Source organism: Oncorhynchus clarkii, chromosome 31 (assembly GCF_045791955.1).
Source record: "Oncorhynchus clarkii lewisi isolate Uvic-CL-2024 chromosome 31, UVic_Ocla_1.0, whole genome shotgun sequence".
In the NCBI taxonomy this organism is placed as follows: Eukaryota; Metazoa; Chordata; class Actinopteri; order Salmoniformes; family Salmonidae; genus Oncorhynchus; species Oncorhynchus clarkii.
Window position 1 is genome coordinate 1,810,240 of NC_092177.1, and position 13,444 is coordinate 1,823,683.

The 13,444-nt window shown below is 48.6% G+C and overlaps 1 protein-coding gene across 1 annotated transcript; it reads left to right on the forward strand.

Moving 5' to 3' along the window:
* Window positions 1–251: 251 nt before the first annotated feature.
* On the forward strand, window positions 252–12,831 carry LOC139390998 (cis-aconitate decarboxylase-like). Its single transcript, XM_071138455.1, has 6 exons — window positions 252–484; window positions 1,675–1,732; window positions 2,855–3,042; window positions 5,674–5,766; window positions 10,865–11,070; window positions 11,685–12,831. The coding sequence occupies exons 1-6, from the start codon at window positions 467–469 to the stop codon at window positions 12,628–12,630; spliced, it is 1,509 nt and encodes a 502-aa protein (XP_070994556.1). The 5' UTR covers window positions 252–466; the 3' UTR covers window positions 12,631–12,831.
* Window positions 12,832–13,444: the final 613 nt, after the last annotated feature.

Here is a 13,444-nt window from a genome sequence, read left to right on the forward strand (position 1 = left end):
TTTCTGGAGTTCCCCTGGTCCCACCCTTGAGTGGTGACATCATACCTTACCTAAGAAGTCAATTACTTCCTTCTGATGATGATGATGAGGAGGAAAAATCTCAGCTTGTGATTGGAATAGAGGTGGTGTTTTGGAAGTTCCTCCCCCTCTCCCTGTTGTCTATCAGTTTAGACCTTTTGTCCATTCTGCAGTATATAAGACAGGCAGAGCTCACCTGAGAGACAACCTGCATCCTCCCTACCTACGCTACATCATCCACCCATCCATCGATCCCTCGCCGACAAAGAAGAGAGAGGAGAAACAGAGAGAAGAGATCAAAAACGACCAAGCAGAGGACAGACAGACACACAACCAAGGAAGAGTTGAACAACAGAGAGAGTGAAGACAGACAGACAGACAGACAGACAGACAGACAGACAGACAGACAGACAGACAGACAGACAGACAGACAGACAGACAGACAGACATGTTCTCCAAAGTACAGGTAAGACTCAGTCATGTAGTCAATATGGTCACCAGGCATAACCTACAGTATATGAGACTTATGTTCAATTATTTAGTTTGAAATGTATAGGTCTCTTTCTGTTCAACTGCCTCATTGTGTTAGAGACCTAGAAACCTGTCAGTACATTAGTAGAGGTTAGAGGTTAGATAACTAGAAATCTGTCAGTACATTAGTAGAGGTTAGAGACCTAGAAACCTGTCAGTACATTAGTAGAGGTTAGAGGTTAGAGGTTAGAGACCTAGAAACCTGTCTGTGGCATGTTGAGATTTAACCATGTTGTGCTGCTACCATTTTATGCTGCTACTATGTTGTGTTGCCACCATGTTGTTCTGCTACCATGTTGTGCCTCTACCATGTTGAGCTTCTGCCATGTCGCGCTGCTACCATGTTGTGTCACTACCATGTGCTTCTGCCATGTTGCGTTGCTACCATGTTGCTCTACTACCATGTTGTGTTTCTTCCATGTTGTGTTGCTACCATGTTGCTCTGCTACCATGTTGTGATGTTGGTCTGCTACCATGCTGTGTTGCTTCCATGTTGTGTTGTTTCCATGTTGTTCTGCTACCATGTTGTGCTACTACCATGTGGTGATGCTACTATGTTGTGTTGCTACCATGTTGTGTTGCTACCATGTTGAGCTGCTGCCATGTTGAGCTGCCACCATGTTGTGCTGCTACCATGTTGTGTTGCTACCATGTTGTAATGCTACCATGTTGTGCTGCGACCTTGTTGTGTTGCTACCATGTTGTGCTGCTACCATGTTGCACTGCTACCATGTGAAACTTCTACCATGTTGTGGTTCTACCATGTTGTTCTGCTACCTTGTTGTACTGCTACCATGTTTCCTGCTGATATGTTGCTCTGCTGCCATGTTTCTGGCTCAGTATCTGGCAGAGTATTGTTACCCCCTGGCTCAGTATCTGGCATAGTATTGTTACCCTCTGGCTCAGTATCTAGCAGAGTATTGTTACCCTCTGGCTCAGTATCTGGCATAGTATTGTTACCCTCTGGCTCAGTATCTGGCATAGTATTGTGCCTTAGTAACCAAGGAAGAGAGCCTACATCAATGTTTCATGTTTTGATTCACACTGTGAACCTGTCATTCAGTAACTCATATGCAACAGTAAGCTGTGGTTTGTTTTATGCTGTTTTCTGTCTGTGTTTCTCAGAGATCCTTCAGACCTGCGTCTGTTACGCTGAGACGACTCCACCAGTCAGCCCTGGATGGTCAGTAACATCTCAGCTTGATCTCACTCACTCTCTCTCTCTCTCTCTCTCTCCTCTCTCTCCTCTCTCTCTCTCTCTCTCTCTCTCTCCTCTCTCTCTCTCTCCTTTCTCTCCTCTCTCTCTCTTTCTCTCTCTATCTCTCCCCTCTCTCTCTCTCTCTCTCCTCTCTCTCTCTAACACACATGAAGCTTCTTCTGTCCTCAGTGTTTCCACTAGGCTGTCTGCTGTCTCTCATCCTGTTAGGGCTGTCCTTTATCCCAATATCAGCCTCGTAGACAAACACACCCATTGGGATATGAGGAAGCTGAGCTCTGATAATATATAGGCTGTTGGTCGGCTCTATACTAACATAGAAATAGGCTATATAGACCTTCCAAGATACAGGCTGTGTTGGTTCTATACCAACCTCTCCTCTTGTCTCAGTTCAGACATCAGTAAACTGAGCTTGGAACATACTGGGGAGGTTTAAAACATTCCTGACTTCTTTCCTCGTCTCTCTCCTTCTCCCCTCTCCTCTTCAACCCCTCTCCTATCCTCTCCACCTCTCCTCCTCCTCTCGTCCTCTCCTCCTCCTCCTCCTCCCCCTCTCCTTCTCCTCCTCCATATCCTCCTCTCCTCCTCCTCCTCCTCCTCCTCCTCCTCCTCCTCCTCTCCTCTTCCTTTCCTCTCCTCCTCTTCTCTCCTCCTCCTCTCCTCCTCCTCCTCCTCCTCTTCCTCCTCCTCCTCCTCCTCCTCCTCCTCCCCCTGTCCTCCTCCTCCTCTCCTCCTCTCCTCCTCCTCCCCTCTCCTCCTCCCCTCTCCTCCTCCCCTCTCCTCCTCCTCCTCCTCCTCCTCCTCCTCTCCTCCTCTCCTCCTCCTCCTCCTCCTCTCCTCCTCTCATCCTCCTCTCCTCCTCCTTCTCCTCCTCCTCCTCCCCTCTCCTTCTCCCCTCTCCTCCTCCCATCTCCTCCTCCTCCTCTCCTCTCCTCCTCCTCCTCATATCCTCCACTCCTCCTCCCATCTCCATCTCCTCCTCCTCTCCTCTCCTCCTCCTCCTTCTCCTCATCCTCCTCCCCTCTCCTCCTCTCCTCCCATCTTCTCCTCCTCCTCTCCTCCTCTCCTCCTCCTCCTTCACCCCTCCAGTGGTAGATCATCCAGCCTCAGAGGACAATGTGACAGACAGTTTTGGCAGGTTCATCCAGGGTGTCCAGCCCCACCAGCTGACCCCCACCGTGCTCCACCGCAGTAAGAGGATGGTCCTAGACTCCATCGGAGTGGGACTACTGGGCAGCACCACACATGTCTTCCAGCTGGCCCTGCAACACTGTCAGGTGAGAGAACAGAAGCCAACTTTATTGTCCATTGGTTACAATGTTTAATGTTACTGTCTATCCTCTGTCTGTCTGTATGCCTGTCAGATTGTATGTCTGTCTCTCTAACACCCCCTACTGTCTATCCTCTGTCTGTCTATCTGTCTGTCTGTCTGTCTGTCTGTCTGTCTGTCTGTCTGTCTGTATGCCTGTCAGATTGTATGTCTGTCTCTCTAACACCCCCTACTGTCTATCCTCTGTCTGTCTGTCTATCTGTCTGTCTGTCTGTCTGTCTGTCTGTCTGTCTGTCTGTCTGTCTGTCTGTCTCTCTAACGCCCCCCTACTGTCTGTCTGTCTGTCTCTCTAACGCCCCCCTACTGTCTGTCTGTCTGTCTGTCTGTCTGTCTGTCTGTCTGTCTGTCTCTCTAACGCCCCCTACTGTTTATCCTCTGTCTGCCTGTCTGTCTGTCTCTCTTACGCCCCCCCTACTGTTTATCCTCGGTCTGTCTGTCTGCCTGTCTGTCTCTCTAACGCCCCCCTACTGTCTATCCTCTGTCTGTCTGTCTGTCTCTCTAACGCCCCCCTACTGTTTATCCTCTGTCTGTCTGATTGTCTGTCTGTCTCTCTAACGCCCACCTACTGTTTATTCTCTGTCAGTCTGTCTGTCTGTCTGTCTGTCTCTCTGTCTGTCTCTCTCTCTGTCTCTCTGTCTCTCTAACGCCCCCCTCCCCCCCACTGTTTATCCTCTAACGCCCACCTACTGTTTATTCTCTGTCTGCCTGTCTGATTGTCTGTCTGTCTCTCTAACGCCCCCCTACTGCCTATCCTCTGTCTGTCTGTCTGTCAGATTGTCTGTCTGTCTCTCTAACGCCCCCCTACTGTGATTATCCTCTGTCTGTCTGTCTGTCTGTCTGTCTGTCTGTCTGTCTGTCTGTCTCTCTGTCTCTCTAATGCCCCCCTCCCCCCCACTGTTTATCCTCTGTCTGCCTGTCTGATTGTCTGTCTGTCTCTCTAACGCCCCCCTACTGATTATCCTCTGTCTGTCTGCCTGTCTGTCTGTCTGTCTGTCTGTCTGTCTGTCTGTCTGCCTGTCTGATTGTCTGTCTGTCTCTCTAACGCCCCCCTACTGATTATCCTCTGTCTGTCTGTCTGTCTGTCTGTCTGTCTGTCTGTCTGTCTGTCTGTCTGTCTGTCTGTCTGCCTGTCTGATTGTCTGTCTGTCTCTCTAACGCCCCCCTACTGCCTATCCTCTGTCTGTCTGTCTGTCAGATTGTCTGTCTGTCTCTCTAACGCCCCCCTACTGTTTATCCTCTGTCTGCCTGTCTGATTGTCTGTCTGTCTCTCTAACGCCCCCTACTGTTTATCCTCTGTCTGCCTGTCTGATTGTCTGTCTGTCTCTCTAACGCCCCCCTACTGCCTATCCTCTGTCTGTCTGTCTCTCTAACGCCCCCCCTACTGATTATCCTCTGTCTGTCTGTCTGTCTGTCTGTCTGTCTGTCTGTCTGTCTGTCTGTCTGATTGTCTGTCTGTCTCTCTAACGCCCACCTACTGTTTATTCTCTGTCAGTCTGTCTGTCTGTCTGTCTGTCTGTCTGTCTCTCTGTCTCTCTGACGCCCCCCTCCCCCCCACTGTTTATCCTCTGTCTGCCTGTCTGATTGTCTGTCTGTCTCTCTAACGCCCCCCTACTGATTATCCACTGTCTGTCTGTCTGTCTGTCTGTCTGTCTGTCTGTCTGTCTGTCTCTCTAACGCCCCCCTCCCCCCCACTGTTTATCCTCTGTCTGCCTGTCTGATTGTCTGTCTGTCTCTCTAACGCCCCCTACTGTTTATCCTCTGTCTGCCTGTCTGTCTGTCTCTCTAACGCCCCCCTACTGTCTATCCTCTGTCTGTCTGTCTCTCTTACGCCCCCCTACTGTTTATCCTCGGTCTGTCTGTCTGCCTGTCTGTCTCTCTAACGCCCCCCTACTGTCTATCCTCTGTCTGTCTGTCTGTCTCTCTAACACCCCCCTACTGTTTATCCTCTGTCTGTCTGATTGTCTGTCTGTCTCTCTAACACCCCCCTACTGTTTATCCTCTGTCTGTCTGATTGTCTGTCTGTCTCTCTAACGCCCACCTACTGTTTATCCTCTGTCAGTGTGTCTGTCTGTCTGTCTCTCTGTCTCTCTGTCTCTCTGACGCCCCCCTCCCCCCCACTGTTTATCCTCTGTCTGCCTGTCTGATTGTCTGTCTGTCTCTCTAACGCCCCCCTACTGTTTATTCTCTGCCTGTCTGTCTGTCTGTCTGTCTGTCTGGCTGGCTGTCTGTCTGTCTGCCTGTCTGATTGTCTGTCTGTCTCTCTAACGCCCCCCTACTGTTTATTCTCTGTCTGTCTGTCTGTCTGTCTGTCTGTCTGTCTGGCTGTCTGTCTGTCTGCCTGTCTGATTGTCTGTCTGTCTCTCTAACGCCCCCCTACTGTTTATTCTCTGCCTGTCTGTCTGTCTGTCTGTCTGTCTGGCTGGCTGTCTGTCTGTCTGCCTGTCTGATTGTCTGTCTGTCTCTCTAACGCCCCCCTACTGTTTATTCTCTGTCTGTCTGTCTGTCTGTCTGTCTGTCTGTCTGTCTGTCTGTCTGATTGTCTGTCTGTCTGTCTAACGCCCCCCTACTGTCTCTGCAGCACATGTACGGTCCTGATGACATCAGCAGTGTGTACGGACGCAGAGGAACCAGACTCTCCCCAACCCTGGCTGCCTTCGTCAACGGAGTGGCTGTGAGTAGATATATTTACACTAGATCTGAACAGACACATGTTGAGTAGATATATTTACACTAGATCTGAACAGACACATGTTGAGTAGATATATTTACACTAGATCTGAACAGACACGTGTTGAGTAGATATATTTACAATATTTACACTAGATCTGCACAGCCACATGTTGAGTTGTTATATTTACACTAGATCTGAACGGACACATGTTGAGTAGATATATTTACACTAGATCTGAACAGACACATGTTGAGTAGATATATTTACACTAGATCTGAACAGACACACAGTGAGTAGATATATTTACACTAGATCTGAACAGACACATGTTGAGTAGATATACTAGCATGCCCCGCCCACCTGAGGATCTGTCATTTTCAGCCATCTATTTCCTGTGTTTGAGTGGTGCAAAATCAACTTGTCACTTAAAACCTCTTAAATGTGAAGTCCCCAATTTGGGGACTGTATTTGAATGTTGTTATAAAATTCAATCTGGTATGAGAACGGTAGCCCCTCTCTGCAGAAGCAGGGTGTCTGCGGAAAGCTGAGTATCTTGGCTATTGATCAATGCCGTCAAATATCTGGTATGACTTACTACCATATATGGGCATACGAATTTATAAGAACAGAATGAGCCGATGACCCTATTTCAAGATGGCTGCTACCTACATTCCGGTTAGCGTTGTGAAGCATAAACGAAATAATACGTAATACACCGAAAGCCGGGACTCCACAGATCATGAGGATATCTTATTTGTCTGCCTGTGACCTTCCGTTATTGATCACCAGCCCCGAGATTCAAAATGTTAATTTTACAAGTTTTCACCAAACAGCAAACATCTTCCAAGGTAAGCTTCCATTTGTTCTGTGTTTGAGCTGTAGCTACATGGGGGAACACATCTGGCCTATTGCCATCTGATGATGTATGACTTAATGGGAACATCAAATGTCCACCGAGTGACTATCTGTGCACATCAAACATATGATGTTGCCTGCTTACCAAGATTGAACGCTTTGGCCTGAATGTCACGTCTGGAGGAAACTTGGCACCATCCCTACGGTGAAGCATGGTGGTGGCAGCATCATGCTGTGGGGATGTTTTTCATCGGCAGAGACTGGGAGACTAGTCAGGATCGAGGCAAAGATAAAGGGAGCAAAGTACAGAGATCCGTGATGAAAACCTGCTCCAGAGTGCTCAAGACCTCAAACTGGGGCAATGGTTCATCTTACAACAGGACAATGACCCTAATCACACAGTCAAGACAACGCAGGAGTGGTTTTGGGACAAATCCTTGAGTGGACCAGCAAGAGCCCGGACTTGAACCCAATCAAACATCTCTGGAGAGACCTGAAAATAGATGTGCAGCGACACTCCCCATCCAACCTGACAGAGCTTGAGAGAATATGCAGAGAGGAATGGGAGAAACTCCCCAAATACAGGTGTAGCGTCATACCCAAGAAGACTCAAGGCTGTAATCGCTTCCAGAGGTTCTTCAACAAAGTACTAAGTAAAAGGTCTGAATACTTATGTAAATGTGATATTTCAGTATTTTTTAAATAAAGTCTGTCTAACGCCTGTTTTTGCTTTGTCATTATGGGGTATTGTGATGTCATTATGGGGTATTGTGATGTCATTATGGGATGTTGTGATGTCATTATGGGGTATTGTGATGTCATTATGGGGTATTGTGTGTAGATTGATGAGAGTGAAAAAACAATTTAATCCATTTTAGAATAAGCCTGCAACGTAACAAAATGTGGAAAAAGGTCAAGGGGCCTGAATACTTTCCGAATGCACTTACGCGAATGAGGCACATCTAATTTTCTTCATTTTAACACAAAATATAAATGATAATATCTGAAACAATGAGGATAGAGGTCAGGTAGAACATTAACCATAAGGGTACAGTGCTCTAATGCCATGGCAGTACTTCAGCCAGACGGTGAGGATGGTGATAATGTACACAGCAGCCAGCCATGAGAACCCTGGCCTCACCTCACCTCACCTCTCCAGGGTTTCCCTGCTCTGTCTGAGCGTTAGAGACAGACAGACACAGACGGCAGAGAGGTAAAAATATCAGAGAGCTGACAGGCAGATCGTCATCTTGTCATGCTAAGATCATTTAGCTCCACCCTTGGCAGAGCTCAGGACTAAAACAGAACTAGAACAGAGATTAGAGTCCTGATGTCCAAAACAAGCTGGATATGTCAATAGGGTGGAGTCCAGCAGAGTGGACTGGCTGAAGTACATACTGAGTGAACATCCTTGTTGTTAAAACAATCTACCCTCTGTGCCCAATAACATGCTTAACTTAGAGCCTCTCTCTGTAGGATACATAAAGAGATATTCATGACTCTACAGTCACTACACAGTCACTCTGACAGACCTGCTACCGTTATTATATTCCTGGGTCTCTACAGTCACTACACAGTCACTCTGACAGACCTGCTACCGTTATTATATTCCTGGGTCTCTACAGTCACTGCACAGTCACTCTGACAGACCTGCTACCGTTATTATGTTCCTGGGTCTCTACAGTCACTACACAGTCACTCTGACAGACCTGCTACCATTATTATATTCCTGGGTCTCTACAGTCACGACACAGTCACTCTGACAGACCTGCTACCGTTATTATATTCCTGGGTCTCTACAGTCACTACACAGTCACTCTGACAGACCTGCTACCGTTATTATATTCCTGGGTCTCTACAGTCACTACACAGTCACTCTGACAGACCTGCTACCATTATTATATTCCTGGGTCTCTACAGTCACTACACAGTCACTCTGACAGACCTGCTACTGTTATTATATTCCTGGGTCTCTACAGTCACTCTGACAGACCTGCTACTGTTATTATATTCCTGGGTCTCTACAGTCACTACACAGTCACTCTGACAGACCTGCTACCGTTACTATATTCCTGGGTCACTACACAGTCACTCTGACAGACCTGCTACTGTTATTATATTCCTGGGTCTCTACAGTCACTACACAGTCACTCTGATAGACCTGCTACCGTTATTATATTCCTGGGTCTCTACAGTCACTACACAGTCACTCTGACAGACCTGCTACTGTTATTATATTCCTGGGTCACTACACAGTCACTCTGACAGACCTGCTACCGTTATTATATTCCTGGGCCTCTACAGTCACTACACAGTCACTCTGACAGACCTGCTACCATTATTATATTCCTGGGTCTCTACAGTCACTACACAGTCACTCTGACAGACCTGCTACCATTATTATATTCCTGGGTCTCTACAGTCACTACACAGTCACTCTGACAGACCTGCTACTGTTATTATATTCCTGGGTCTCTACAGTCACTACACAGTCACTCTGACAGACCTGCTACTGTTATTATTTTCCTGGGTCTCTACTGTCACTACACAGTCACTCTGACAGACCTGCTACCGTTATTATATTCCTGGGTCTCTACAGTCACTACACAGTCACTCTGACAGACCTGCTACTGTTATTATATTCCTGGGTCTCTACAGTCACTGCACAGTCACTCTGACAGACCTGCTACCATTATTATATTCCTGGGTCTCTACAGTCACTACACAGTCACTCTGACAGAACTGCTACCGTTACTATATTCCTGGGTCTCTACAGTCACTACACAGTCACTCTGACAGACCTGCTACCGTTACTATATTCCTGGGTCACTACACAGTCACTCTGACAGACCTGCTACCGTTATTATATTCCTGGGTCTCTACAGTCACTACACAGTCACTCTGACAGACCTGCTACCGTTACTATATTCCTGGGTCACTACACAGTCACTCTGACAGACCTGCTACCGTTATTATATTCCTGGGTCTCTACAGTCACTACACAGTCACTCTGACAGACCTGCTACCGTTATTATATTCCTGGGTCTCTACAGTCACTACACAGTCACTCTGACAGACCTGCTACCGTTATTATGTTCCTGGGTCTATACAGTCACTACACAGTCACTCTGACAGACCTGCTACTGTTATTATATTCCTGGGTCTCTACAGTCACTACACAGTCACTCTGACAGACCTGCTACCGTTATTATATTCCTGGGTCACTACACAGTCACTCTGACAGACCTGCTACTGTTATTATATTCCTGGGTCTCTACAGTCACTACACAGTCACTCTGACAGGCCTGCTACCGTTATTATATTCCTGGGTCACTACAGTCACTACACAGTCACTCTGACAGACCTGCTACCATTATTATATTCCTGAGTCTCTACAGTCACTACACAGTCACTCTGATAGACCTGCTACCGTTACTATATTCCTGGGTCACTACACAGTCACTCTGACAGACCTGCTACCATTATTATATTCCTGGGTCTCTACAGTCACTACACAGTCACTCTGCCAATTAATACACCAGATAACTCTCTCACTGTTTACTGTCTGGTGTGGTTAACCAGCTGTCTTCCTTGGATTAGTGATGACACATTTACCATCAACCACCGAGTCTGTTAATAACAGGTGTCTTTTTTCTGGGTCTGTTGTCAAGGATCACTGTGTCTGTTGTCCAGGATCACTGTGTCTGTTGTCCAGGCTAATTGTGTTTGTTGTATGTCTGTTCTCCAGGCTAACTGTGTTTCTTATTCAGGCTAACTGTGTTTGTTGTGTGTCTGTTCTCCAGGCTAACTGTGTCTGTTCTCCAGGCTAACTGTGTTTGTTATTCAGGCTAACTGTGTTTGTTGTGTGTCTGTTCTCCAGGCTAACTGTGTCTGTTCTCCAGAATAACTGTGTTTGTTGTGTGTCTGTTCTTCAGGCTAACTGTGTTTGTTGTGTGTTTGTTATTCAGGCTAACTGTGTTTGTTGTGTGTCTGTTCTCCAGGCTAACTGTGTTTGTTGTGTGTTTGTTATTCAGGCTAACTGTGTTTGTTGTGTGTCTGTTCTCCAGGCTAACTGTGTCTGTTCTCCAGGCTAACTGTGTTTGCTGTGTGTCTGTTATTCAGGCTAACTGTGTTTGTTGTGTGTCTGTTCTCCAGGCTAACTGTGTTTCTTCTCCAGGCTAACTGTGTTTGTTGTGTGTCTGTTCTCCAGGCTAACTGTGTTTGTTGTGTGTCTGTTCTCCAGGCCCACTCCATGGACTTTGATGACACCTGGCATCCTGCCACTCACCCCTCAGGGGCAGTCCTTCCTGCCCTGCTGGCGGTCAGTGATATGCTGCCCAGTAACAGCAAGCCTAGTGGGCGGGACTTCCTGCTTGCGTTCAATGTCGGTATAGAGATCCAGGGACGACTGATGAGATTCTCCAACGAGGCTCACAACATCCCCAAGAGGTAAGGACTCTGACCCCTGACCCCTAAACCTAACACCGACACTAACCCACAACATCCCCAAGAGGTGAGATCGGTAACATCAGAACCTTAGAGTGTACACTTCAGAGACCAGAGGAAGGTAACATCAGAACCTTGGAGTGTACACTTTTGAGACCAGAGGAAGGTAACATCAGAACCTTGGAGTGTACACTTTAGAGACAGGAGGAAGGTAACAGCAGAACCTTGGAGTGTACACTTTAGAGACAGGAGGAAGGTAACAGCAGAACCTTGGAGTGTACACTTCAGAGACCAGAGGAAGGTAACATCAAAACCTTGGAGTGTACACTTTAGAGACCAGAGGAAGGTAACATCAGAACCTTGGAGTGTACACTTTAGAGACCAGAGGAAGGTAACATCAGAACCTTGGAGTGTACACTTCAGAGACCAGAGGAAGGTAACATCAGAACCTTGGAGTGTATACTTCAGAGACCAGAGGAAGGTAACATCAGAACCTTGTTGAGTGTTGTGCTTCCTTAACAACTGACCCCCCCCCCCCCCCCCCCTCTCCCTCCAGGTTCCACCCCCCTACTGTTGTTCTTCCTTAACATCTGACCCCCCCCACCCTCTCCCTCCAGGTTCCACCCCCCTACTGTTGTGGGTACTCTGGGTAGTGCAGCAGCCTGCGCCCGCCTCCTCTCTCTGGAACACTCCCAGTGTAGCCACGCCCTGGCCATCGCTGCCAGCCTATCAGGAGCCCCCATGGCTAATGCCGCCACCCAGTCCAAACCCCTCCACATCGGCAACGCAGCGCGGCTGGGGCTTGAGGCGGCTCTACTGGCCTCTAGAGGTCTGGAGGCCTCACCCAGGGTCCTGGATGACACCGCCGGGGTCGCAGGGTTCAGCGCCTTCTACGAGGACTACGCCCCACAACCTTTGGCCTCCCCAGAGGAAGAGGGGTTGCAGTTCCTCCTAGAGAACCAGGATATAGGGTTTAAGAGGTTCCCGGCCCACCTGGGGATGCACTGGGTGGCCGACGCTGCTGCCGCCGTACACAAACTGCTGCTGGGGGAGCAGGGATCAGGGGGGAGTGGTCAGGGGTCAGGGGTCGTAGGTCAGGTCCAGGACATCCTGCTCAGGGTTCCCCGCTCCAAGTACATTGATCGTCCGTTCCCGGAGTCGGAGCATGAGGCCAGACACTCCTTCCAGTTCAACGCCTGCTCTGCCCTGCTGGACGGAGAGGTCACCGTGGACTCATTCTCCCAGGAAGCACTGCAGCGCCCCGACCTCTACTCCCTGCTGGGGCGTGTCCACGTCGAGCATCCCCATGACAACCCCGCTAACTTTGACCGCATGTACGGCGAGGTGCAGGTGACGCTGGTGGGCGGGGACGTCCTGAACGGACGCTGTGATACTTTTTATGGTCACTGGCGTAACCCTTTGACCAATGAGAGCCTGAGGAAGAAGTTCCGTAGCAACGCTGGGGCGGTCCTTCCCAGAGAGAAGGTGGAGGGTCTGATAGAGGCAGTAGAGGGACTAGACAAACTGGAGGACTGCTGTCCTCTGCTGGAGCAGCTACAGTGATCACACACAGAGCTACAGGGATCACACACAGAGCTACATGGGTCACACACAGAGCTACAGGGGTCACACACAGAGCTACAGGGATCACACACAGAGCTACAGGGGTCACACACAGAGCTACAGGGGTCACACACAGAGCTACAGGGATCACACACAGAGCTACAGGGATCACACACAGAGCTACAGGGATCACACACAGAGCTACAGGGTAACACACAGAGCTACAGGGGTCACACACAGAGCTACAGGGGTCACACACAGAGCTACAGGGATCACACACAGAGCTACAGTGATCACACACAGAGCTACAGTGATCTCACACACAGAGCTACAGGGATCATACACAGAGCTACACGGATCACACACAAAGCTACAGGGATCACACACACAGAGCTACAGGGGTCACACACAGAGCTACAGAGATCACACAAAGAGCTACAGGGATCACACACAGAGCTACAGGGATCACACACAGAGCTACAGGGGTCACACATAGAGCTACAGGGGTCACACACAGAGCTACAGGGGTCACACACAGAGCTACAGGGATCACACACAGAGCTACAGGGATCACACACAGAGCTACAGGGATCACACACAGAGCTACAGGGGTCACACACAGAGCTACAGGGATCACACACAGAGCTACAGGGGTCACACACAGAGCTACAGGGATCACACACAGAGCTACAGGGGTCACACACATCACGTCACAGAACTTCTGACCAGTTAATGTTTCTGCCTTTTACAATATCATGTTAACACTTTACATTGTGAGCTGAGGTACAATGAAGAATCTAGTTCCAATGTGAGG

Excerpts from the sequence above, each read along its gene's own strand:
- LOC139390998 (XM_071138455.1), top strand. Across the intron at positions 1,733-2,854 it reads CCACCAGTCAGCCCTGGATG|TGGTAGATCATCCAGCCTCA; the intron begins GTCAGTAACATC and ends TCACCCCTCCAG. Across the intron at positions 5,767-10,864 it reads CCTTCGTCAACGGAGTGGCT|GCCCACTCCATGGACTTTGA; the intron begins GTGAGTAGATAT and ends TCTGTTCTCCAG.